This window comes from Tachypleus tridentatus, chromosome 13, assembly GCF_004210375.1.
Source record: "Tachypleus tridentatus isolate NWPU-2018 chromosome 13, ASM421037v1, whole genome shotgun sequence".
Lineage (NCBI taxonomy): Eukaryota > Metazoa > Arthropoda > Merostomata > Xiphosura > Limulidae > Tachypleus > Tachypleus tridentatus.
In genome coordinates this window covers 118,239,650-118,266,081 of record NC_134837.1, presented here as the reverse complement: position 1 = coordinate 118,266,081, position 26,432 = coordinate 118,239,650, and the positions used below count along the sequence as shown (strand labels likewise).

At 37.0% G+C, this 26,432-nt stretch overlaps 1 protein-coding gene across 8 annotated transcripts in view; it reads left to right on the top strand.

Annotated features, from left to right (window-relative positions):
• The first annotated feature begins 3,304 nt into the window (after nt 1–3,304).
• LOC143237353 (adhesion G protein-coupled receptor L3-like) overlaps nt 3,305–26,432 on the top strand; it is a 66,735-nt gene continuing 43,607 nt past the window's right edge. For 4 of the 8 annotated variants that reach the window (XM_076476501.1, XM_076476507.1, XM_076476502.1 and 1 more), the window contains exons 1-2: nt 3,305–3,328; nt 18,125–18,221. In XM_076476501.1, coding sequence (XP_076332616.1) covers nt 3,320–3,328; nt 18,125–18,221 — 106 coding nt within the window. In that variant the 5' untranslated portion in view covers nt 3,305–3,319. Of the gene's footprint in view, nt 3,329–5,280; nt 5,599–18,124; nt 18,222–23,918; nt 24,162–26,432 lie in introns of those variants that run through there. The other 4 variants (XM_076476508.1, XM_076476505.1, XM_076476504.1 and 1 more) reach the window with 2 other exon arrangements.

Here is a 26,432-nt window from a genome sequence, read left to right as displayed (position 1 = left end):
CAAACATGCTTGCCCTTTCAGCCGTGAGGGCATTATAATATGATGGTCCATCCCACTATTCGTTGGTAAAAGAATAGCCCAAGAGTTGGCGGTGAGTGGTGATGACTAGCTGCCCTCCCTCTAGTCTTACACTGCTGAAGTAGGGATGGCTAACGCAGATAGCTCTCGTGTAGCTTTGTGCGAAATTCAAAACAAACCAAACTGTATATCCGTTTATGTCTATATTTTTGTATGTCGTTCTATGTCCCTGTATATCCGTCTATATCTCTGTATACATGCCTATATTCCTGTATACATGTCTATATCCCTGAATGCCGGTTTATAGCTCAGTGTGTTTCTTTATATCCCTGTATGCCTGTCTACGTCCCTGTATGTCTGTTCATATCACTGGATGTTTGTCTATATCCATGTATGTTTATCTATATCCCTTTCTGTCTACCTATATCTCTCAATGTCTGCTTTTGTTTTCTTATCGAATAACGACTTAAATATGTGATTGAATAACAAAATGTCAGAAACAAACTGTCGAGGGAAAATAAACAGTAGTAAAAAGTAATACATCAGTAGAAACAGATTATACATACACAACTGATAGCCTTTTAGATTTAACTATAATCATGTAACTATGACACTATATTTGACGTCATCCTCTACACTAAGCCTACACGAAATTATATAGAACTTCAGTAATCTTCAGGTATTAACTCGGAACTAACTGTTGTCTTCAAAGACAGAGTGTATTTCTATATTCTCGAGAACAATCTAATATCAGCTCCTCCAACAGTCGTTTATAGGACTGTTACGTGCATAATCTACGTTGTAATTACCCAAGTTAAGTCTGCTCCTTTAACACGATCCTGGTGCAAATTTAATTATTTTTATTTTACAAGATTTACTATGTGATTTGCCAATCAAAGAACTACTGCGTGACTTTCCTGAAACTGATGATGTAATCGTGTAAAGTGAATAGACTCTATTTTAACGGTTCCTAGTTGATATTGAAATATGTTACTGTAATTCCTAGATACTAGTAAAGCATGGTTCTTTATTTCAGAATCTGAGATAGTATTAAAGTACGGTTCTATACATTTCCTAGACGATAGTAAAGTACGGTTCTGTACGTTTCACAGATGGTACTAAACTATGGTTCTGTTTGGTTCAGAGATAGTATTAAAGTAACTGTAATTATAAGTGGTGTCGTAGTTGACAACCATTTTGGATGAGTTAAATACGTGGATAATGAGCCTTAAGGTTCCCTTGAAGACATTTATTGCCTCAGAGACGCCTCCTGTCGTTGGACGTCGGATACAACACTAGATGGCCAATGTGTTCCAATTTTTTGTGTTGACTACATCCAAATCAAGGTAAGATGTACTAAGCTGTAGGTAAGAAGTTCCTGTTGCACAGTTCTCACTGTACTTCATTAGTACATGACCCACATCTTGTTGCACCAGTTTTCATGACATTATTATTAAGTTGAATTTGTAGTGAAATATAAATAAATGAAAAAGACCTTGACCTCTATGTGCAGCAATACTGTATACAAATTACACGATCATGGCGCCCCCTACAATGATTAATGTTTCCAGTGAATCGTCGATCCTTATTCTACATTTACTCTAAACACTGCATATCATTTACATCTTAAGGTACTTTTATGGCTCCTGCCTATGAATAAATATTTTCCTTCTTATGTTGTAAATTAATCTGATATCTTCATTACAAATAGAATGTCGTTGTTCTAATTTAAGCCGCGGTACATCGACGGATAGAACGGCTCTGAGTTTGTCTTTTTTTTTTTTTATCCAAGTATAAACTTTTACCTGATAGCTTCATTTCTCGATCAGTTTTTACATCTAATTACAGCCGCGGCTACTCAGTATTCCTTCTTACTCTTTGTTTGTACAGGTTGTGAACAATTGTCTCAATGTCTCAAACCTTCGACTGTAGAATTAGATGGCCGTAAATAAGAGAAAACGTTTAACTCCAGTCAAATTTCTGATGAATTAAAACATTTTAGGACGTCAGCAAAAATTACGTTAATAAAACCATTCATTTGTTTTCATAATTTCGTTGACGTAATTTTCAGGCACAGTGTTTTTGTGTGCACACTATATAAGGAAAGCATCATATTCGTTCCCAACAACAATAAACATTAAACCTGAAAGCTGACTCCATTCTATGACTCACGTGAGAGGAGAGGGGTGGGGGTAGAAAGGTTATAGTTATGTTTTATTACTATAACATGTAACTAGTTTTTCCCATTACGTCACAATATCTGGTATGCCCCTCCCCCGTCACAGGCAGTGCTATACGTTCCACCTGCGGTCACCACCGTGTAATTAGTTCTTTTCACAGTTACAGAATGTAAAATATAGTTAATATACGGTCCGTGTGATGGCGCTTTGATAATGGTCGCTCTATTTGATTGATCGTTTTTTTTGTTTAATAAATATTTTAACCGAGAGCCCAGAAATAAAAATTTAGTTGTTTTTCATATGAATTGCTGAGAACACGTGACAACGTTTGAGTGAGTGAACAAGATTTTATGAGTTAGCTTTGTCATTTCTGTATTGCCAGCTTTGACCGCTAGGTGGAGGTTTGTAAGTACGTAGTTCGTGATTAGTTTGGTTTGCTTTGAATTTCGCGCAAAGCTACACGAGGGCTATCTGCGCTAACCATCCCTAACTTTGCCGTGTAAGACTAGAAGGAAAGCAGGCAGCTAGTCATCACCGTCCACCGCCAACTCTTTTATCAACGAATAGTAGGATTGACCGTAACATATTAACCCCCCCTACGGCTGAAAGGGCGAGCATGTTTGGTGTGAGGGGGGGAAGTTTGTGTTTATTAATTGAATTTAATAAAACACGTCTTGGTTCTTTAACTTGAAAATGTAAGTGTTAAGAAAGCGTCACCATCCCGATAAACACTGTCACAAACTCGTTTTAAATCTTAAAACTACACATTGTACATATTAACAAGTCCATCCAAACAGAAGTTTACTGAAAGAAACTGCCGAGAAAAACTCTTGACAGGAAAAAAAACTGCACAAAATGACTGTTACTATCTTTCAGTCGAATCTCGCTGAAACTTAGAGCCGTGTCAATTTGTTACTCTCATCAAGACGTTTTATTTGGGTCAAATTCAGAAATCACCAACTTTGCGACAAAATGCGTTTGTTATTAAAATTTGTTTTCGGACGTTTAATGAATTTTAACTAGAACGTTTGTCTTGACGCAACGTTTTTATAAGTTTTTATTTACTTTAGTTCCGCAGGTGACAACGACAAAGCAACACGAATAATTGGAAACCGGAAATAATGTTTAGCGTGTTATTTATTTGAAATTCTTTCGTTCCTTCTAATGTTGCTCTTAGTTATATTAAACAAAATAAAAACTATCTAACTGTTAGAGGTAAGGAGGGAGAAATCCACTATTAAATGGGAAAAACAGAATGCATGTTTAAATCACAAACGTTATTCCAAACTTGTGATAGATCATTTCACCTATTCAGTTATTTCTTCTGTTAAGAAACCAACTTTGAACTATCCACAGTCATCCTACAAGGCAATAAGCTGGTATATTTTCATCTCCAAACTATTGTGGCAATACGTGTGACGAAATAGCGTCGAGTTTTGTCAGTATCGGTTAAAAAACAAATTACAGCTGGATTTTGAACCGTTGTTTGTGCTCATTGTACCAACAATAAAGCGAACAATGCGGAATGATGAAACAAAGGGTTTCTACAGAGATTGAAGGAAAGAACGAAATATTTGGATTCATTCACCTATTATTCTTTCATTTTTATTTAATGGCAGAGGAAAATGTAAGTTACTTCAGACTGCTTGTGGTCGTATGTAAAGGTCATGTAGTTGTAGTGTTTTGTAAAGGTCATGTAGTTGTGATGTTGTGTAAAGGTCACGTAGTTGTAGTGTTTTGTAAAGGTCACGTAGTTGTGGTGTTGTGTAAAGGTTACGTAGTTTGTTTGTTTGTTTGTTTTGGAATTTCGCACAAAGCTACTCGAGGGCTATATGTGCGAGCCGTCCCTAATTTAGCAGTGTAAGACTAGAGGGAAGGCAGCTAGTCATCACCACCCACCGCCAACTCTTGGGCTACTCTTTTACCAACGAATAGTGGGATTGACCGTACCATTATACACCCCCACGGCTGGGAGGGCGAACATGTTTAGCGCGACGCGGGCGCGAACCCGCGACCCTCGGATTACGAGTCGCACGCCTTACGCGCTAGGCCATGCCGGGCCCCAGGTTACGTAGTTGTGGTGTTGTGTAAAAGTTGTACTCTTTGTCACTTTTCATCGTTTCCAATGAGATAGAAAGATTATAAAGTCAATCACATCACAGTATGTTGTGTTAGAAAAATATCATAAAGTCAGTCACGTGACAGTTGAATAATTTATAAAGTGTTTTTGTTTTATTTGCGTGTTTTTTTTTTACGGGGGGAAGAATCTATATTTTGTTATGTGTTGAAAGTATCATAACTAGTCAAACACATTAACCGACAAGTAAATAAATACCATATAAATATAAATGAGTCATCGTTAGGTAAACATTACTTTTGAAACGGTTTCCCGCTGGGACAGCGATAAGTCTACGGATATACAACGCTCAAAACAGGTGTTCGATTCCCCTCCTTAAACACAGCAGACAGCCCGATATGGCTTTGCTATAAGAAAACACGCACACATACACTTTGGAAACGACAGTTGAAGTTAAGAAAAGGTTAGATTCGTAATGGCAAAGACAAGTTTGTAGGTGGCGTTACTAAGAATCTACCAACTGTAGAAGTTATTGTTTGATATAGTGTTTATTAATATATTAATAAGAATATATAATCTCGTAGCAACATTTTGTTCTCTCCTTTATAACAAGTTAAACAATATTTCTCTTTGGATCGATATTCCAATCTTCTGTTCTGTGATTTGATTCTTTATTAAAATTCACAAAGTTACAACTGAAAGTTTAATTTTAAAGTTGAAAATAAATCAGTTAAGTTCTTGAAAGTAAACATTCCGTGGGAACATGAATTAAGGTTGTTTTTAAATTTTTACACTTTTGTTGTTGTTTTTTAAAATTTTTCTCACAAACCAAAACGTCTCAAAAGTTTAGCAATGAAATACCAGATGCCAGTTGGCCCAACGAACGGAGATCTCGTCTCGTCTAAGGTAATTGAAGTTTTAACATGGGGGCGCTGTGAGCAGAGGACCACACCTGCAGCCAATAAAAACGCAGATACTGGCATTGGCTTGTGTTGTAAGGTTTCCTGCTAGTAGATGTCGTGTAGTTTTTGGTGAGTAAACGTGCATAATGGTTGAGTTTCGTTCAAGCTTTCACCGACAGCCTTTTTAAAAGTTGAAGTTTCTCTAAATCGACAGCTCTGGATCACTTCTGGACATGGGTAGAAAATAACTTATGATATAAATGAAAAACTTAAAATAAGTGAAGATTGACGTAATCACAGGAGGTTGTACAAGAAATTATTCAGACATTTAGCGCTGTTCATTTAGGCTATTGTCATTCTCAACAGGGCCTGAAGCTACTTAGATGTATGATGTGATGTTGCTTTAACTATCTCCTCTGGGGTGAGTCTCTCACCTTTTTTTATCACCTTACTAACTATAGTTTTACTGTTTGTTACTTGTACATTTTACCACCTTACTAACTATAGTTTTACCATTTGTTACTTGTACACTTTACCACCTTATTAACTATAGTTTTACTATTTGTTACTTGTACACTTTATCACCTTATTGACTATCGGGCCTCCCGCTAGTATAGCGGTAAGTCTAAGGATTTATAACGCTAAAAATAGGGGTTCGATTCCCCTCGGTGGACTCAGCCGATAACCCGATGTGGCTTTGCTCTTAGTAAACACACACACTATTTATAGTTTTACTTTTTACTCCTTGTACATTTTATCACCTTACTAACTACAGTGTTACTGTTTGTTACTTGTACATTTTACTACCTTACTAACTGTAGTTTTACTTTTTGCTTTTTGTACATTTTATCACCTTACTAACTGTAGTTTTACTTTTTGCTCCATGTACATTTTATCACCTTACTAACTGTAGGTTTAGTGTTTGCTCCTTGTACATTTTATCGCCTTACTAACTGTAGGTTTACTGTTTGCTCCTTGTACATTTTATCGCCTTACTAACTACAGTTTTACTGTTTGCTCCTTGTACATTGTATCGCCTTACTAACTACAGTTTTACTGTTTGCTCCTTGTACATTGTATCGCCTTACTAACTAAAGTTTTACTGTTTGCTCCTTGTACATTGTATCGCCTTACTAACTACAGTTTTACTGTTTGCTCCTTGTACATTGTATCGCCTTACTAACTACAGTTTTACTGTTTGCTCCTTGTACATTGTATCGCCTTACTAACTACAGTTTTACTGTTTGCTCCTTGTACATTGTATCGCCTTACTAACTACAGTTTTACTGTTTGCTCCTTGTACATTGTATCGCCTTACTAACTACAGTTTTACTGTTTGCTCCTTGTACATTGTATCGCCTTACTAACTACAGTTTTACTTTTTGCTCCTTGTACATTGTATCGCCTTACTAACTACAGTTTTACTGTTTGCTCCTTGTACATTGTATCGCCTTACTAACTACAGTTTTACTGTTTGCTCCTTGTACATTGTATCGCCTTACTAACTACAGTTTTACTTTTTGCTCCTTGTACATTTTATCGCCTTACTAACCACAGTTTTACTTTTTGCTCCTTGTACATTTTATCGCCTTACTAACTGTAGTTTTACTTTTTGCTCCTTGTACATTTTATCGCCTTACTAACTGTAGTTTTACTTTTTGCTCCTTGTACATTTTATCGCCTTACTAACTGCAGGTTTACTTTTTGCTCCTTGTACATTTTATCGCCTTACTAACTGCAGGTTTACCGTTTGCTCCTTGTACATTTTATCGCCTTACTAACTGTAGTTTTACTTTTTGCTCCTTGTACATTTTATCGCCTTACTAACTGTAGTTTTACTTTTTGCTCCTTGTACATTTTATCGCCTTACTAACTGCAGGTTTACTTTTTGCTCCTTGTACATTTTATCGCCTTACTAACTGCAGGTTTACTTTTTGCTCCTTGTACATTTTATCGCCTTACTAACTGCAGGTTTACTTTTTGCTCCTTGTACATTGTATCGCCTTACTAACTACAGTTTTACTGTTTGCTCCTTGTACATTGTATCGCCTTACTAACTACAGTTTTACTGTTTGCTCCTTGTACATTTTATCACCTTACTAACTGTAGTTTTACTGTTTGTTACTTGTACATTTTACCACCTTACTAACTATAGTTTTACTGTTCGTTACTTTTACATTTTACCATCTTTCTAACTATAGTTTTACTGTTCGTTACTTGTACATTTTATCATCTTACTAACTATCTAACATTGACCAGTAACAATATTGTAGTTGTGGTATATTTATTTTTACGCACATACACTAGTTTTAAGGAAAACAAAAAGCTGTCTAACGTTATAAATGTGGTGTGTAGAAAAACTCATTGAAACTAATCACCATAAATCCTGACCCCTTATGGCCTAAACTCGTTGTGTGTAATATGTTGTCTTTCATCTACTAGTGTTAATGAAAGTTGACGATTTTGAATCAATCTTTCTGCAACGTGTCTTGCTAAATGTGAATGTAATACAGCTAATGTAGAAGTTAAATACAGTTAATTTAGAGCTGAATTTCCTACCTGACAACGTTTTATTTTGTGTATAACATCAATTAATACAGTTCACACAAAAGATGTTCATTAAATATTACATCGACCTCTAACTGATGTATCTCTGCGCGCTAGCGAGGCCTAGTATGAGCGAGAGGCCACATTGGCACTGGATACCGTAGGTGTTGGATGATTAGCGTATTACTGTTTGCTTTCACTCATCGGTTCTTATAATTTTTATATAAATTATTTTTGTACGAAAATGTAGTTCTCAGCAAGTTGTGGACGGTTCAATGCATGTGTTAGTAAATGCACTGTTATCGGAGTGCACCAGCACTCTCTATTTAGAGAAGGTACGAATTCTAGATGCGACGAGCTACCTGGCTCAGCCGCTCTATCTTCAATATATGTGTCACGTTTCAGTTATCCAGAACGTCCAAAATAGCCTAAATCGAGACTCATTTAATTTGAACAGGCCTAGCGCCTGCCTAGTTCTAACAGTAACTGTTGTTCTTATCATCATTTGATGAACAATAATCTTTACGATCTTTGACGACTTATTTTATTCTATAAAATTTCATAAAACTTTAAATACACTCTATGATCTAGTAACCCAAGCACGCCATCTTATACAAGTGTAAACAAACAAGGATTAGAAACAAACAAACAAAATTTATGAGTAAATAAAAAAAAAAAGCTGTGTAGGCCTGACTTCTGAATAAAATTCATACATCACTGGCTTCCTGACTGGGAAGGCAAATCGAACTAGAATTTCAGTTATGTCGAGAAAACCCACTTGTAGAGAAATATATATGTAAAAACAGCTCGTTTGGGTTGAGAAAATTTTTTACGTAGAGGAGTGAACAACGTTTCGACCTTCTTCGGTCATCGTCAGGTTCACAAAACGATGACCGAAGAAAGTCGAAACGTTGTTCTCTCCTCTACGTAAAAAATTTTCTCAACCCAAACGAGCCGTTTTCACATATACATTTCGAACTAGAATTTCCATTCTAAAGTGTTACTCTATTGTAGGCCTGGCATGACCAGGCGGGTTAAGGCGTTCGACTCGTAATTTGAAGGTCATGGGTTTGAATCCCCGTCGCACCAAATATACTCGCCCTTTCAGCCGTGGGGGCGTTATAATGTGACGGTCAATCCCACTATTCGTTGATAAAAGAGTAGCCCAAGAGTTGGCGGTAGGTGGTGATGACTAGCTGCCTTCCCTCTAGTCTTACATTGCTAAATAAGGGACGGCTAACGCAGATAGCCTTCGTGTAGCTTTGCGCGAAATTAAAAAAGAAACATTAAATTATAAAACCATTGTAAAGTAGTGTTGTAAGATTAATTAATGGAAAGATATACCAATAAAAGCTGAGATTTTATTCAAACATCAGTCCTTCGATAGACAAACTGTGGAATCCAGTAATTTGTGGATTTTATTTTATTTTATAACCTATGTAAAGTCCAGACAAACTAGTGTGTTATGTGATCGTTAGTTGGATAAAGTGATATGTCAACTTTAATACACATCTTGTTTGATTTCTTCACATTATTCCACAAGTTTAGTAACCAGATCTACATAAGTTTTTATTTGTTTTTATTTTTTATTTTTTGTTGCTTGTTTCTATATTGTTGAACGAGTCTTCAGTAATTTATGTTGCTGGCTAGTTAACTTGTTATTTTATTGTAAACAACTGTTGTACATACATTTATTTCTTCCTGTTTCTTATTGCAATATCGTTGTCCGACAACAAGAATGACATATACAGGGTGTTCGGAAAGTCATTGTGCACTTATATATTTATTAACAGACATGTTTCAATATAGAATACAGGAGGTAAATATGAATGACAATTATAAACAGTGTTGAAAATGACCCATGTTGGCATCAATACAGGCCTGGATCCTTCTTATTTTGTTTTCAAACACCACTATCAGTTGGTGGCTTGAAATAGACTGAATAAAATATGATTACAAATCTGCACAGTGACTTTACAAACACCCTGTACTTATAATTTTTTTTTTCGTATTTAGAACTATCAAAATTAAAAATTATTCCACGCAGTTCTTCGTAACGATTAAATGAAATACTACCTGCTAGAAGACAGTACAAACTCTATTTAAATCATGTATTTTCTGTGTAGCACGTACGAGGAAAGCAACACGTGCTTAACTCTTAAAACACGTTTAAAACCTTGAAGTTGTTTAGAAGCCAGACACGTATAACAGCGGAACTGTTTCTGTTGTATGGGTTTAAAGATGGTTAAACACATGGCACAACAAAAATGTGGCTGTTGTGTGGGTTTAAAGGTGGTTAGACACGTGTAACAACGGAACAGTATCTGTTGTATGGGTTTTAAGACGGATAGACACGTTAACAACGGAATATTGTTTGTTGTATGGATTTAAAGACGGTGGAACACGTGTCACAACAAAAATGTGGTTGTTGTGTGGGTTTAAAGACGGTTAGACACGTGTCACAACAAAAATGTGGTTGTTGTGTGGGTTTAAAGAAGGTTAGACACGTGTGACAACGGAAATGTGTCTGTTGTATGGGTTTAAAGAAGGTTAGACACGTGTAACAACGGAACAGTATCTATTGTGTGGGTTTTACGACGGATAGACACGTGTAACAACGGAACAGTATCTGTTGTATGGGTTTCATGAAGGTTAGACACGTGTCACAACAAAAATGTGGTTGTTGTGTGGGTTTAAAGACGGTTAGACACGTGTCACAACAAAAATGTGTCTGTTGTATGGGTTTAAAGACGGTTAGACACGTGTGACAATGGAAATGTGTCTGTTGTATGGGTTTAAAGACGTTTATACGCGTGTCACAACAAAAATGTGCTTGTTGTGTGGGTTTAAAGACGGTTAGACACTTGTGACAACGGAAATGTGTCTCTTGTATGGGCTTAAAGATGGTGAGACACGTGTGACAACGGAACAGTATCTGTTGTATGGGTTTAATGAAGGTTAGACACGTGTAACAACGAAAATTTGTCTGTTGTATAGGTTTAAAGGTGGTTAGGCACGTTAACAACGGAATATTGTCTGTTGTATGGATTTAAAGACGGTGAGACACGTGTCACAACAAAAATGTGTCTGTTGTATGGGTTTAAAGACGTTTAGACACTGTAACAACGGAACAGTATCTGTTGTATGAGTTTAATGAAGGTTAGACACGTGTAACAACGGAACATTATCTGTTGTATGGGTTTAATGAAGGTTAGACATGTGTAACAACGGAACAGTATCTCTTGTATGGGTTTAAAGATGGTGAGACACGTGCCACAAGAAAAATGTGTCTGTTGTATGGGTTTAAAGACGTTTAGACACGTGTAACAACAGAACAGTATCTGTTGCATGGGTTTAAAGAAGGTTAGACACATGTAACAACGGAACAGTATCTGTTGTATGAGTTTAATGAATGTTAGACACGTGTAACAATGGAACAGTATCTGTTGTATGGGTTTAAAAAAGGTTAGACACGTGTAACAACGAAAATTTGTCTGTTGTATGGGTTTAAAGAAGGTTAGACACGTGTAACAACGGAATATTGTCTGTTGTATGGATTTAAAGACGGTGGAACACGTGTCACAACAAAAATGTGCTTGTTGTATGGGTTGAAAGATGTTTAGACACGTGTAACAACGGAACAGTATCTGTTGTGTGGGTTTTACGACGGATAGACACGTGTAACAACGGAACAGTATCTGTTGTATGGGTTTCATGAAGGTTAGACATGTGTAACAACGGAACAGTATCTCTTGTATGGGTTTAAAGATGGTGAGACACGTGCCACAAGAAAAATGTGGTTGTTTTGTGGGTTTAAAGACGGTTAGACACGTGTGACAACGGAAATGTGTCTGTTGTGTGGGTTTAAAGAAGGTTAGACACGTGTAACAACGGAACAGTATCTGTTGTATGGGTTTAAAGAAGGTTAGACACGTGTAATAACAGAACAGTATCTGTTGTATGGGTTTAATGAAGGTTAGACACGTGTAATAACAGAACAGTATCTGTTGTATGGGTTTAATGAAGGTTAGACACGTGTAACAATGGAACAGTATCTGTTGTATTGGTTTAAAGAAGGTTAGACACGTGTAACAAAGGAATAGTATCTGTTGTATGGGTTTAAAGAAAGTGTACAAACTGTTTGTTATCCTGAAGATGACCTTAGAAGATCCAAACTACCAGCCATCTTGATAACACATGTTTCATGCTTGCGTTTGGTTTTTCTTTAATTGCTGATTCCACAATTACTATTTCGTTAAATGATTGTCGCCATATCTTCTCAGTAAATTACTAGCAAATATCATGCAACGACACTGTAAGGCTAGTAAAAATGTAATAATAAATCATTAGTTCATACACGTGTAATTTGGCACGATCTACCGTCAAGTAAGAAAAGTAAAACATAAGCTGTGTAAATTAACAGTTTTATTGTTTTTGGGTAACACTAGAATGGATAGCAGCAGCACCCCACCCTCCTCAACTTTAAGCCAGGAAGTACTGTCCCACCATCGGAAGCCTTAGTTTCCACCTTTTAATTTTTCAGGGGTACCTTGCTACATTGCTGTATTCCTACCAGGTCAAGCTGTAACTTTCCTTAATAACAGAGGGATCAACTAGACGTATAAAGATTAATGACCTACATTATATTTGTGGGCTGTCTCCCACTTTCAGGAGGCTCTAACCCTGATTTTTACCAACATAAATAAATAAATTAGGGCGACGTTGCTAAAAGACCTCCTTGTACTTTATTGAAAATAGTTCTGGTGACGTTAGACTTAACGATGATTTGAGGTGATTGGTGTTCCTAAGATGGAGTTAGTAGCCCTCAGTGATACCAAGAGAAGTGTGATACACAAATGCATCATCTTGACCAGTAGTCTTCTTTAACCTAGGTCGGATCGCCCTTGAGTTTTATTTAGTACAATGATTTTCAAACTTTTTTTTTTTATTCTCGAACCTCTTTGACAAGGTAAGTGCCGCCCTCTTTCGCTTGCCACGACAAAAAAAAAAACAACAAAAAAAAACCGCATCGTTAGCTTTAATGGGAAAAGCTGCGCTGATTCTGATGTGACTTACATTTTGGACCTACCGTCGAACCACAGTTTTAGATCATACTGCGATTTGTGCTTAAAATATTTCAGTTTACGAGTTCGTGAGAACGCCTTTTCCATTCCACTCCTACCCTTTAGGCAATTGTGCAGTCTTGAAATCAGCACGAGCGTTTGGTTCATTTCTTCACTGTCGCCACTAGTTTTGTGCTTTTGTATTATTCTGAAAACTATGGTAGTTAACTTATCGTGAAAGAAACTCCCCTGTTATTTCCTACAAGCACTGGGCAACAGTATCAGTATTGATAGGAAAGTGAAATGGACAGCGAATTTGTAACTATTGTTGTTGGTTTTTTTTTAATTTCGCACAAAGCTACTCGAGGGCTATCTGTGCTAGCCGTCCCTAATATAGTAGTGTAAGACTAGAGGGAAGGCAGCTAGTCATCACCACCCACCTCTAACTCTTGGGCTACTCTTTTATCAACGAATAGTGGGATTGACCGTCACTTTATAACGCCCCCACGGCTGAAAGGGCGATCATGTTTGGCGCGACGGGGATGCGATCTCGCAACCCTCAGATTACGAGTAGCACGCCTTAACACGCTAGGCATTCCGGGCCTATTTGTAATTGTTACTTGAGTAGTTTGGACGTTACCTCTGGTCGTGAAGTATTCTTCATCTACAAAGTTTATTACAGATATTCAGAGTAGAAAACAGTTGACCGTAGTGGACGGTTAGCTCATGACTGTCAAACTTTGTGAACAAACGTTTTTTGTTGTTTTTTTCCAAAACATGTGGAGATATATGTCAATTTTAAGTGAAACGTCGAACAGTAGACGGACGGCTGAGTGAGTTGGAACTACATAAATATGTTTCCTGGGAGAACAAAAATATGTCAGCCACTGCTCTATAGAATAAGGAAACGAGACGAGAGTAGGGGGTCGTATTGATAGTTATAAATCAGTTTATGTTTACGTTTGCATTAACTTATGAAAGACTGAACCTTACGATTTTTGTTGTATTCTACGAAAGTGTTTTTTTTTTTTAATGTGGTAAGGTTCTGCTCTAATTTCAAACCTTCGTTACATTTTTAGTGGTGTGTGTGTGTGTGTGTGTGTTTATTCCAGCAAGTTGTGTTGATTATAGCATTGTCTGCTATCTCGTATAATCGTACATACCTCCCCTATCCCGGCGACTGTACATAGAGTAGGAAACTGGACTGTGGTGAAACAATGTACAGGAAGGACGGGGGGTGAAAGCAATAACTCGCCCTTTCTGCAACAAAACAATTAGTAATATCGCCAGTAAATCATCCTATTGACCTGTTTCATCATTTGTCTATCGATGTAGTGCCGTATTGTTATTTGTTATCGCACGGGTTCGGAGCGAAGTTGTGAATTTCCAGCGTGCTGTCGAAGTGACTGCCCTGTCTGTAATTGATCGGTGGTTGTCATGTTTGATTTGTAATCCCGTTGTTACGTGTAAGTTTACCTTCCAGGAGACACGTGATCACGCGGTTGGCGCCTGATGACACGGGTTTGTATCTGTTAAGCCACGTAAGTGAATAACATAGCTAGTCACGTGAATTGATTCCCACACGAACCATCGGGGAAGTCGTACAAGACCCTCTGGTGGTAATTCTATATGAGTAAACCCTTAATCCTGAAAGCATGGGTCTAATATATCGTCGTTTTAAAAAAGTGTAAAGTAGTGTTTAGCAATTTGAAGCGTCATCTGGTGAATGACTTAGTGTGATTTTGTGTTTGTTTAGGTTGACAAAAGGGTTTATAATCTCGCCTCCCGTGTAGTTAACTGTCAATAAAACTTAAAGGTAATGAAGAGTGCTGTGGAAACTTAATCCTAAGTACAAGAATAAGTTTAGATGAAACGCTGTGAATCTCAAAGGAGGATTCATAGGCGGGATTATGGGAGAGGGGCTTTTTTTTTCATTTTAACATTAAAAGTTAGTAACATATTTACAGGAGTTACCTTGTGAATACCACGTGACGCACGGCCTTTGAGAAAGCTGAAGGGACATTGTTGCGGTTCTCGTGGTCTTGTAGCCTTAGAGGTTCACCTTTACTCCAAGTCACTTAGCTTGCCTCGTGCAAGCTTACTCACCATCAGCTTGTGAGAAACGTCCATCTGCAACCCAATGAATTATTATTTCTATGAGCCCACCAATACTGGAGTGGTCGTTGTGTTAAATGTGAAGTGTAGCTCCCTATTAGACGAAACGCAAGTTTTCGATTCTCGATCGTTTTAACTGCACCATAAAAAGTCGACTACCATGGCAACGAGAACAAAGATATAATTAAACCACCTTGTATTAAATTTCTCACGATACACCGTACTAAAAGATTTAGAAGAACTCGGTGCCGAGTTAAAAGTCAGACGGACTCGAGGAATAGCGAATTCCAAACTCGTCAGAACGATTTATATAAATATATATTCATTCTTTCGAAGGAATCACACATATAAACACTTTCAACGCACAACTGTAGGTGTGTAATATTAAAAATAAAATAAATCCAATAATGTAACATTCGTTTCCATGTAGTTCTTCCTTTATACCTGATAGAAAACATTGACTTGGCTACCTATGCGTGTTGAAAAAAAAATGTGTGTTTTCCATCAGTGAAAGAAATATAAATACAAATTTAACGCCCTTGGACTAAAGAAGGAGTGAAAATGACGTGGATATCAACTATTGTAACCTTTAATTGATTAAAAATATTTTATAAAGCTTCATGATACAGAAATTTTTTCCTACTAATATAAGTTTTTGTCTAAATTGACTAATAATGGAGAAATAGAGCCATCTAGTAGCACATACAAACAATACATAGTTTTTAAAAAGTGATCATACGTTTATTAAAAGTGAAAACTATTTTGATGTAAAAGGTTTATTCAACATGTGTAAGAAGATGTCGTGATGATGGTTCACGCTTTAGTGAACCGTAACACGTAAAATTATTTCGGGTTTAAACTGACACACGTCCTCATTATTTATTCTTTAATCCTTCAATTGCGATTTATATCATATGATGCAAGCCTTTTGCGCTCAACATTTCGAATAGCTCGATGCAAAAATTCGCGTATCTTTTTTTGCGCATGGACATAATGGACAGGTTTAGACAAGCCTCGAACGTAGCTAAATTCTGTGTCACGTCGAACTTTGTATAAAAATTCATACTATTGTAGCCATCTAGTGGTTGAATGGTGAATTACTTGTTGCATGTTGTGGCTTTGTTTTTTTTATAATGTGTAATTGTATTTGTTTACAGCCTTCTGGCGAACAGCCGTAATATGGCAAGGAATATAAGTAGTGTATCTTTACGGATGCACAGACACTTTTAAAACAACCAGTGCTGCGCTTATCGGCAGCGGTTTGTAATCAGCCCATACAAAATCACAACTGTTACATTTCGCTTCCATGTTAATTCATGTCATTGTAATTAGGGTACTCGTGTTTATTAAACTTCGGAGAGAAAACGTCATGTCTATAGTTTAGGCCCAGTCTCTGTTCCAACTCGAGATTTATTTTGTTTGTTTCGGGAGTTTGTATACTATTGTTGCTTCCGTTTTTTCTAGAATACCAGTCAACGAATGTTAGTCGAACACAGGGCAGGGTCGAGTGGCCCATTTAAATCTCCTGACTGCGATTATAGGGTCTCAACGTCGCTGACTTGTGAGGCTGAAGTAATGGCTACGACAGGAGTTCAAGTTCTCAGGGAAAATGTTAAGTATCTTAATGGGGTTTAATCACCATTTCGTTATTGTAGGTCGTAATTTGGAACGATATCGGTGATCTTAAACAGGGAAGACCTTGCTGTCCAGCTGTTCTAGCGGTCAGTGTCCAGCAGCGTCGACTCTCCTGAGTTTGTCAGGTGAAAGGCACCCTCTCGTGTCCTTCATTGCCTTCTTAACGTGGTCATTTTTCAAAATGTCAAAGTGCTTTGTCACAGCCGACTAAAAAGACAGGCGTACAAAGTCGTTTATCACCACGTTTACTTTTATAGACTTATTACTTATTAAAGTCGAGGTTTGCTCCAGACGTGACCCCGTTTTACAGATAGTATGAACCGGGATGGCAACGTCTGTGGTTTCTAGAGAGTAAATTTATTAGTTTCTTTCACCGAATACAATACGCCAGTAGCATGTATAAATCCGCAGTAGTTCTTTAGATGGCTGTGGCCAATGAAACTTGTTTAATAAGCCCAAAATAAAAACTACCAACTTCGATAACTCATGCATCAGCCGCTTGGGAAGGTTGACTTGGTGACCAGGTGTTTAATATCGACTCGGGCCTTCTGGTGAGTGATGATTATTCATACGTGTACGTGATCTTGAAACTTTAGACTTTATACATGTCACGAAGTTCAAAGTAACACTTAGTGTATCGTGTTGTAATGGAAATAAGGTTTCAGTATTTGCACTATTCATATGATTCGCCACCACTGTTATATTGAACAGATACACGTACTGATGGGACTTCTAACCAACTTGAAAATTTAGGTTTAATGTCCAGTGTACCAACATGTCATTAATGACACTGACGAAATCAAAGCACGAGTTTCCAAACGTTCTCAAAATAAGTGTACAATATAAACGAATATTTCTGGGTATTACTACTTGAAGATACCCGTTAAGAAATCAAACATTGTATTAAGGACATTGTTAGATAATGATCCCATTCTTTGTTTTATTAACCAAATTATTAATGAATTAATTTCCTCTAGTTCGGGATGTATTTTTACCACAGTTCTTTAGTAAACATTCTAATTAACAAAGTATCCCTGTGCACCCTCAAAGATTTTCCACTTACAAAAAATTATATTAATCGAGCCAGCTAATTCTGGGTAATGGATGCTAGCACACATATACACATAAAATGAATCATATTTGTAGTAAGGTCCATTGAACGTAATGCTGTAATCGAGACTTAAAGATATATACATATTATTATATACATCATGCGAATAATGTCAGCGACATTTTCGGCCGTAATCCCAATAATATCAGATTATACTGTTGATTAGAATTAGAAAAAAGCTACACAATGGGCTATCTGTGCAATATCAGATTAATTAGTCTTAAGTGCACATACTATGTTAGTAGTGCAAAACAATCTTTATAATAACAAAATAATTAAAAATAGCAAAATTACATGTATTTAAACATTCTAACCAACAGTATTAATACAGGTAGCACTAAAAACAAACAGGATTTATCTAACTTAGATAAACCGAAAACATAATCTATATCCTAACTTCAATATTTATTGAAGAAATTTGCAAAACTATATTAGTATACATTAAAATAAATCTTGTTTTTATTTGTTTCTTTCAGACATTTCATCATCTTTTTCACCAGTATAAAGTAGAGATGAACTGGCCAGTACTTCTCATACTGTTTTTTACCATTTTTTGCTCGGCCAGGAGGAGAGGTAGGTAAACAGTTTCCTTTTACAACTACTGTGTATTGCTCATTTCAAACGCCAAAATTCGGGGTTTGATCCTCCCGCAGTGGACAAAGTTTACCTATTATGTTGGCTTTGTTCATCTCAGCAAAAGTACACCTAACGTAAGGTTATAACGAACCCCATGTTCCATATTTTATTAGGTTGGACCAACTTGTCGTACATGTTTTATTAGGCTTGGTAATTAGTTTGGAACCAACTAGTCAGTACGTGTTTTGTTAGGGTTGGGTAGTTTTATATACCTTGGTCATGGTGGGGTATTTGAATTTAAGAAACACGTTGTTAAAGTTTTGAAATTTCAATGAATACTTATATAAATATCAGAATCAGCTGATCAGTGTCCCTACCTGATGAGTCAGCGGTATTGCTGAGGGCTTATAATGGTAAAAAAATCGAGCTTCAATGTTTGTAAGAAGGGAGATAGCTAACTCTTTATGTACCTTGTGGTTAACAACAAACGCAGAGAAAATAGTCAGCGGTTTTTGCGACCAAGAGAGAAATAGAATGGTGTGAAATATATTAAAGACTGTAGACGTGGGGAGTGGAAACCTGGAATTTTGTAACCCTCTCCCATTAAAATATATATATACACGTATATACAGTTGTTATATTGTCATATGACTTATGATAACTTGGGATGGGTGTCACCAGTGCATCGGAATCAGCATTAATGAATATCGATAAGGTTATTATTTCCTCAACTTGAATTCAGTTTTTCTTTTTTGCATCAAAGCAATAATTCATGATACATAAATAATGGTTTTAAGATGAATTTTGTAGGTTTTGCTTGTGATATTTTACCTAATTTCTATCATATATTGCCTTCTCCCACTAATTTAAAATAGTGCAGACATATTTTTGACGAGTTTGATTTGTTTCAAAATTTGACATATCCTCTCTAGTAGCTAAAGTTGAAATATGGAGTCAGAGGTGACCAGTATTTAACCCTATTGGTCATTCCTCTTACAAGTCAACTACGCGTTACAATATTATATTAAGTATATCCAGCATATTTGGGAAGATAAATTGACCATTAGTTTAACGACATTGAGTGACTTTGCGTGACAAGGTAGGTTATTTGTCACGCCCATCATTTCCCAGATCCATCTAGTTGTGGATAGTTAGGCTTAACTTATCCGCTGAAGACCAGGTTTCCTACATTTCTCATTACAGTTCATCTCAAAATTGTCAATGACTATACAATAGTTTCTGCTCTTCTCTTTAATATAGCCCCCCCCCAAGTGGTACAGCAGTACGTCCGTGGACTTACAACGCTAGAAACCGGGTTTCGATACCCGTGATGGACAAAGCATGAATAACCTATTATGTAGCTTTGTGCTTAACTTCAAACAAACTCTTCAATATCATTATGGGGACTCTCCTAAACAGTTTTCATATCTCTAGGGGGCTGGTCCCCCTTGTTTAACCCTAAATTTAATCACTGTCTCCAACAGCTACGAGTTGTTTACGTGGAAAACTTTAAACTGATTGAGCAATTCGTGAATAATAAATTAGACATCACGTTATATTAATTTTCACGTTAACTATTCTTCATGCCCCCTTCTAGAAACGCCATGATTTAACACAGTTTCATGTCATTTGAAAGGTCGACGCTAGAAACGTTTGTTGTGTAAGGATATAATTTTATTATCTCTCCACACTCCTTCCCGGTTTAACACCTTATCGTTATTTTTAGCGCAAAGCTACACCATGGGCATTCTGGATTCGAACCCAGGATCTTACTCTGTATTTTTCGTCATTCAGGCCTGACAGAACGAAAATGGTTAGACGTAAATTAGGGAGTTACAACATCTTTCTGAAATAGCAAATAACAAAGTTCACGACTTACAAGAGTAAAGTGATCATTTCAAAGATAATTTACGGATTGTTATAGCGCCTACATAAAATCTGGTACGTACATTGTCGTCATTTCGTATGATAAAGTACAGGTACTTTTAAACTCGCTCTACTTACTACATATATGGAGGCGGTACTTTGGTCACGTTCACCGGGATTGGCTAACCATTCTTCTATCTTAATTCCCTGTTAATAAATACTCGTGAACTTGCCTGTACTGGGAACATCAATCCATATGGATTGCTCGTATCTCCAGTTGTTTAAACCTGACTTATTGGCTAATTCTCTTCAGCCTCGCTCGTTTGTTAGAATTAACTCTTTTCCACTCCGTGTCATGGTGTAGATTAAGATAAACATGGACGACTCTTACTGTATATGTATATGACTTCCTTATGAAATATCTTCAAATGCTAAAGTTCACTTTTGTTTCATACACTTCGAACAACTGGACAGCGAGGCCTAAAATGTGTTCTGTATTTTAGTAGTAGTAGTGTGTATATATATATATATGAATACTTTAATGTGTATTAAATATTGGAGAGTTCCGGCCTTTCATGTTATTGTTTATTTTGTTTTGTTTTTTTATTAATATCGAAAGTCTGATTTAGGTTTGCTGATGCGAAGTCAGTTGAGGTTACGTCGGTTTCGTAAACTTTTTTTCTAAACCATTTATGGATTACATTGCTAATGGGCCCATGACTTTTTCATTAGCGACAAGTCTATTATAATGCTTAAAGTAGGGATTCGATTCCCCTTGGTGGACACTGCAGACAGCTCGATGTGGCTTAGCTATAAAAAACGAAACGCATTGCATTGTTCCCAGTAAAATATGAAAAAAAAACAACATTTAATGAAAGAGTGTTAATATTAATCCCAGTAAGTACTGAGGGGGAAGGGTCTCCCATGTGTTTGACGTAGAAAATAAGCGATTCTTTTTTTCTCTATTGATTTTAACTATTACAACATTCAGAGCCAAGACCTGTTTCCTTCTACAGAACTGTTACTGTATTGATTTAGTTTAACCCTCATATTACCGACTTGTTTTCTATAAAAGAAAAAGGATCTTTCAGTGATTGGTCTGCTTATGAGATCCCCTCATCTCCGTGGGACAGCGATAAATCCACGGCCTTATGACGCTAAAACCCGGGATTCTGTTCCTCGTAGTGGAGACAGTAGAAAGTCCGATGTAGCTTTTCTTTAAAATAGGCAAATAAATAATCGAGTTATTAGCAAATATCAGTGGTAAAATCAACAACTTGTATTGGATGGCTGGTTCTGTACATTATATCAACAACTTGTATTGGAAGGCTGGTTCTGTACGTTATATCAACAACTTTTATTGGATGGCTGGTTCTGTACGTTATATCAACAATTTGTATTGGATGGCTGGTTCTGTACGTTATATCAACAATTTGTATTGGATGGCTGGTTCTGTACGTTATATCACCACATATTTTCCTGTGAAAGAGACTGGCAGTATGTTATGTATACGATTTTCTATGGGGAAATAGTATTCATTCCTTACAGTTTAGTTCTATAAGTGTATGAACTTCGATTTTACTTTCAAAGATGTCGTAGGTTGGTAATGATACGTTAGCTGGTTCCCCTGTTTCCACCTGACTAATTTCACATACAAAGTTACAGATAAACTTTCTAAAAAGAAATTCATACTTCGAAAGAGTTTTCAATGTTTCATGTTTTTTTATAATGGATTCCGAAGTACATAATAGTGACAACAATAATAAGACAGTGAAGCAAAGTTTCCAAAATTACAGCACGTGTTTTATTCCCCCTTCTCCCAGTATGTTGTTGATCAGAGCGCCACTTCAGAGAAAAGAGATGCCAAATAAGGTCACACGACATGAAAATCATGTTTGTTTATCCTTCTTTCTGACACAAATATTGTTACATATTCTTCTTCAAACACTTGTTGAGAGTTGTTTTTATACCGCCAGGTAGCGTTCTGTAGAAGGTTTGTTAGTATTTTGTGCCCACTAAAATTCGTTTGTTTGTAAGCACAAAGTTACACAGTGGGCTATCTGTGCTCTGCCCACCACGGGTGTCAAAACCTAGTTTATATCCTTATAAGTCCACAAACATGTTTCTGGGTCACTGGGGATGAAACGAAAGGAAACGTAACGTTTGTGAGGTGACGCGATTAAAAAAGACGCACGGTTCTTAATAGCCCTGATGAAGTATTTCAAGCAGTTGGTTAGGACCTCGTCTAAACTTAGAGAATGCAGTAAGAAAATCAGACGACGGTCTCGTTAGCTCGTGACCCGCCAGGGCAGCTAGAACGAGATGCCATAAACAAACAGAAAGTTGCGTATGTAACTGGGTGGTCGACACGTCATGCTTTTAAACAGATTACGTGACTTTTATGTTAGTCACACAAATATCGATTCACAGATATGCACTTCGTTTTATGTTATTGATAAATTCAAAGCTATCTGTGATCCACAAAACTCGGAGATGAAACCCCAATTTCTAGCGTTATAATCGTGCATATTTGCTGCTGGACTACTAGGAGGTTTTTTCTGATCAAATATACATTGGGCGAATATGCTGTGTCCACTGCGAGGAATCGAAACACGGATTTTAGCGTTGTAAGCTCATAAACTTGCCACTGAACCACTGGAAAGTTCGTTATTTCGATCAGAACACCAAATTTGTACTACTTTTTTTTTTTCGGAAGTAGAATTATAGACGTTTGATTGTTATATGGAAACATTTAACCTCAGAAAAGTACGTTAACACTAGATGTCTTTACTATCGGGTCACAAAGAGGAGTAACTTCAGTGGACTACCAAGGAAAAACAAACTGACGATCAAACAAGTAAAGAAAACGATTTTTTTTTCCAAAGGTTGCGTGACATGGTGGAAGAAAACCACCACCACCATACCAGAAGTACTGGATTCAGCCTTGATATATGACGTTCATGTTTTACTTGAACCACAAGTTAACGTTTCTTAAGTCAGCTTTTGCCCTCTCGGACTTTAGAGATTAGCCGACACCCATGCCTTGTCCTCCCCTCACTCTCATTCCCACAGGGTAATTACGTATATAAGAAAAGGCATGCGATGTTAATCTTGTTAGACAACAGTGGGTTTACGCATTTACAACGCTAAAATCCTGGGTTCGATTTCCCGAGGGAAACTTAGTGTAGCTTTACCCAAAATTCAACAAATCAACCAACCGTCCTTTCTCTATATTTCCACATGTTAAGGTGTTGTAAGCGTATTCTGGTTAAAAGCTGGTTTTCTTAGCATAATTACAAGGGATTCTAGTATTTTAAGTTGGATTTCTTCCAGCAGTGGATGACGCGGAAGAAGTGCAACCACTAGAGGGCTCTACGGTTGAATAAAAAAAGCACCGTAATGTTAAAACGTACAACACCAGTGGTGTTTAAAGTCATTGTCTAGACAACTGTCTACCATCACTTTTTTCTATGTAATCGTCCATTCGTGGAAGAGTCCATTAAACTTTTAACCATAACATGAAATCTTTCCGCTACATGTTTGTCTATGTCACTTTCGTCATAAGAAACCAACTATGTAAAGGGTTTTGTGACTTAAGGTTTGTCTGCTTTGCGACTTAATGTTTAGTAAATAATTCTCATATTGTGATTTAAAGATTAGCCATGGCACTGCTGTACTGGCTAAGTAATTCCTTTTTTGTGTGAAATTAATTTTCTTACGTCACATCCGTCTTAATAAACCAACTATATAAAAGGTTTTCTGACTTCTACGTCATTGCAACAATACGTGGACGAACGACAATTGTGAAGGTTCGTGTGGCATTTGTGTTTACGTTGCATCAACACTGATGTATAAATATCCAACTCTCTATAGAAATATTTATTATTTAATTCATGTCCATGATACAGCTATTCAGTTCTATTTAGAGCAAACGAGTCCATGTAAATGTTAAATCGACTTAATCCTCAGTCGTTTAAAGATGTGTGTTCGCGCGTGCAGTGGAAACCAATGAGCATTCGAGGTGTTAACTTTATCTCGTTCGTCGAGAATCGTGGGAAAAAAGCAGGACAAGTAAGCTCGATTTTTCTCTTTCTAATCCAAGATAACAATCAGCTCCCCCTAACGGATTGTCACACTATTTGTACAAAAGACCGTTCATCAACATTTAGAGTCCCTGGTCTCACTTTTAATCATGCGCATGTGTACGCTAACGAGTTTGAATTTCGCCTCTACAACATACATACAGTTCGAAGAAAGCGAAAAGAGGCAACTTCATCCGTTTAGTGATAAGATTGCTCAATAGAGCCCTCTCTTGGATTTATTAATGTACTGAAATGATGCGTACGTTAACCGCTGCGCTTGACTCACGTATAGCGTTGATAATTTGTTTGAATCCATGGGATTGCATATTTTTAATACAAAGTTAAAGCGTAAACTTTTTGACGATCTTAATTTCTTATAAAAACTGGATTTCTGTTGCAATAATTTAGCGATAAATATAACTAAAAGTAAGTTTCAACGAAGAAAGCTTTGTGGATCACGTGAATTAAATATAAACGGGCATTTTAGTTACTTCTACAATTTCACAACGAATACGCCGAACCGTATGGACGTCTAATTTAATAGCAAAAGACGTTTTCAAGTAGAAAGTGGCAATTGCATGCTTGCATTACACCTAGTCAAGGGGTTTCGGTTGAAAATCTGGTTCATTATTGGTATGTCCTTTCTCCTGTGACTTAGCAGTATTAAGTCTGAGGGCATATAACGCTGAAAATCAGGTTTAGATTCCCGCGGTGGAGATTCTCGTCTTTCTCTTATAGTTGTTGTTGGGTGACTTTATAAACCGGCCCTCCTGTGGCACAGCGACATATCTGCGAACTTACAAAGCCAGAAACCGGGTTTCCATACTCGTGGTGGGCAGAGTACAGATAGTCCATTGTGTAGCTTTGTGCTTAATCGGTTACAAATAGCAATAAGCCCTGTGAAGCGTTGAGACGTCATTAATAGTTTGAGATTTTCCGCCCTCAAACATTTTGAACCCTTCCCTGTTTCAAGTCTTGCGGGTGAACACGATTTGACACATAAACAGTAATAATAATTATTAAATAAAAATTATTGTAAAAACACTCATTACGCCTAACAAGACAAATATTCCATTATCTGTTATAAAACACTAAACTGTGTATGGGACTGAACGAATAGATAATGTGATTGTTATTAAATGCAGAGCTGCACAATGGGCTATTTGTGCTCTGCCCTTCACGGGTATCGAAACACGAATTTTACCGTTGTAAGCTGAGAGACCGTTGAGTCACAGTGGAGACTAGGATATGTTACAGAAACCAATGTCAAGCGCCCCTCAGTGGCACAGCGAAATGTCCACGGACTTACAACGATAGAAACTGCATTTATGTAAGCACTCAGAATAAACCTTGGACATCATTAAACTGTATTCAATGAAAGTGTTTATTTCTTGGCTCAATCATTTCGGTCCTGACATGGTCTGGTGGTTAAGGTGTTCGACTCAGAATATGAGGATCGCGGGTTCGAATCTTCATCACTGAACAAGCCCCACTATTCATCGATAAGAGTACCCAAAGAGCTGGCGATAGGTGGTAATGACTAACTCCCTTCCCTCTAATTTTCCACTGCTAAAGTAAGGACAACTCGCGTAGATAACTCTCGTGTAGCTTTGCGTGAAATTAAAAACAAAGAAACTCAATGATTTCACACACATATCATCAAACAAGTAACAGACATTTCGTCAAAATGAATCTTCGAGATAACCATTGGGATGGCATCCCAAGACTGATACATCCTGTACCTCTTTCTTTTGTTCCTCACCCTTTAAAATGTCAACAGAAGGAAGGCTAATGGCTGACCTCTTGATGGGGGAAAAAGTCATTTCCATTTGATTCATTGATTTGTTGTATTTCTAATGTCCATTTCCAAATTATTTTCTTAGATTTTCTTTGGTTTCCTTTTGGTTATTATCTATTTTTTTTTTTATGTTTAGAGAGAGAAAATTCAGATTTGACGAATGGGTTTAACCGGTTTATTTTTAACCTACACTTAATGTATTTCTACTTTTTCTCGTCATCAAGAATTATTTCTACTTTTGTACCCTCTTCGATTCCGTACCGTATTTTGGAGTTATACAAGACATTATCTGAGCACTTTGGAAGCAAAATTTCACTCAATCACGTCAAGAGAAACGTCTGAAGCCAAGACGAAGCGGCGTCTCTTCGATTTATCTTCTTTTTTACTTGGCTGGAAAACCAAAAGTTCTACCTTTTAGCGGTCGTCATTTTTCAAAATCATAATCTCGTTTTTCACGAGAAA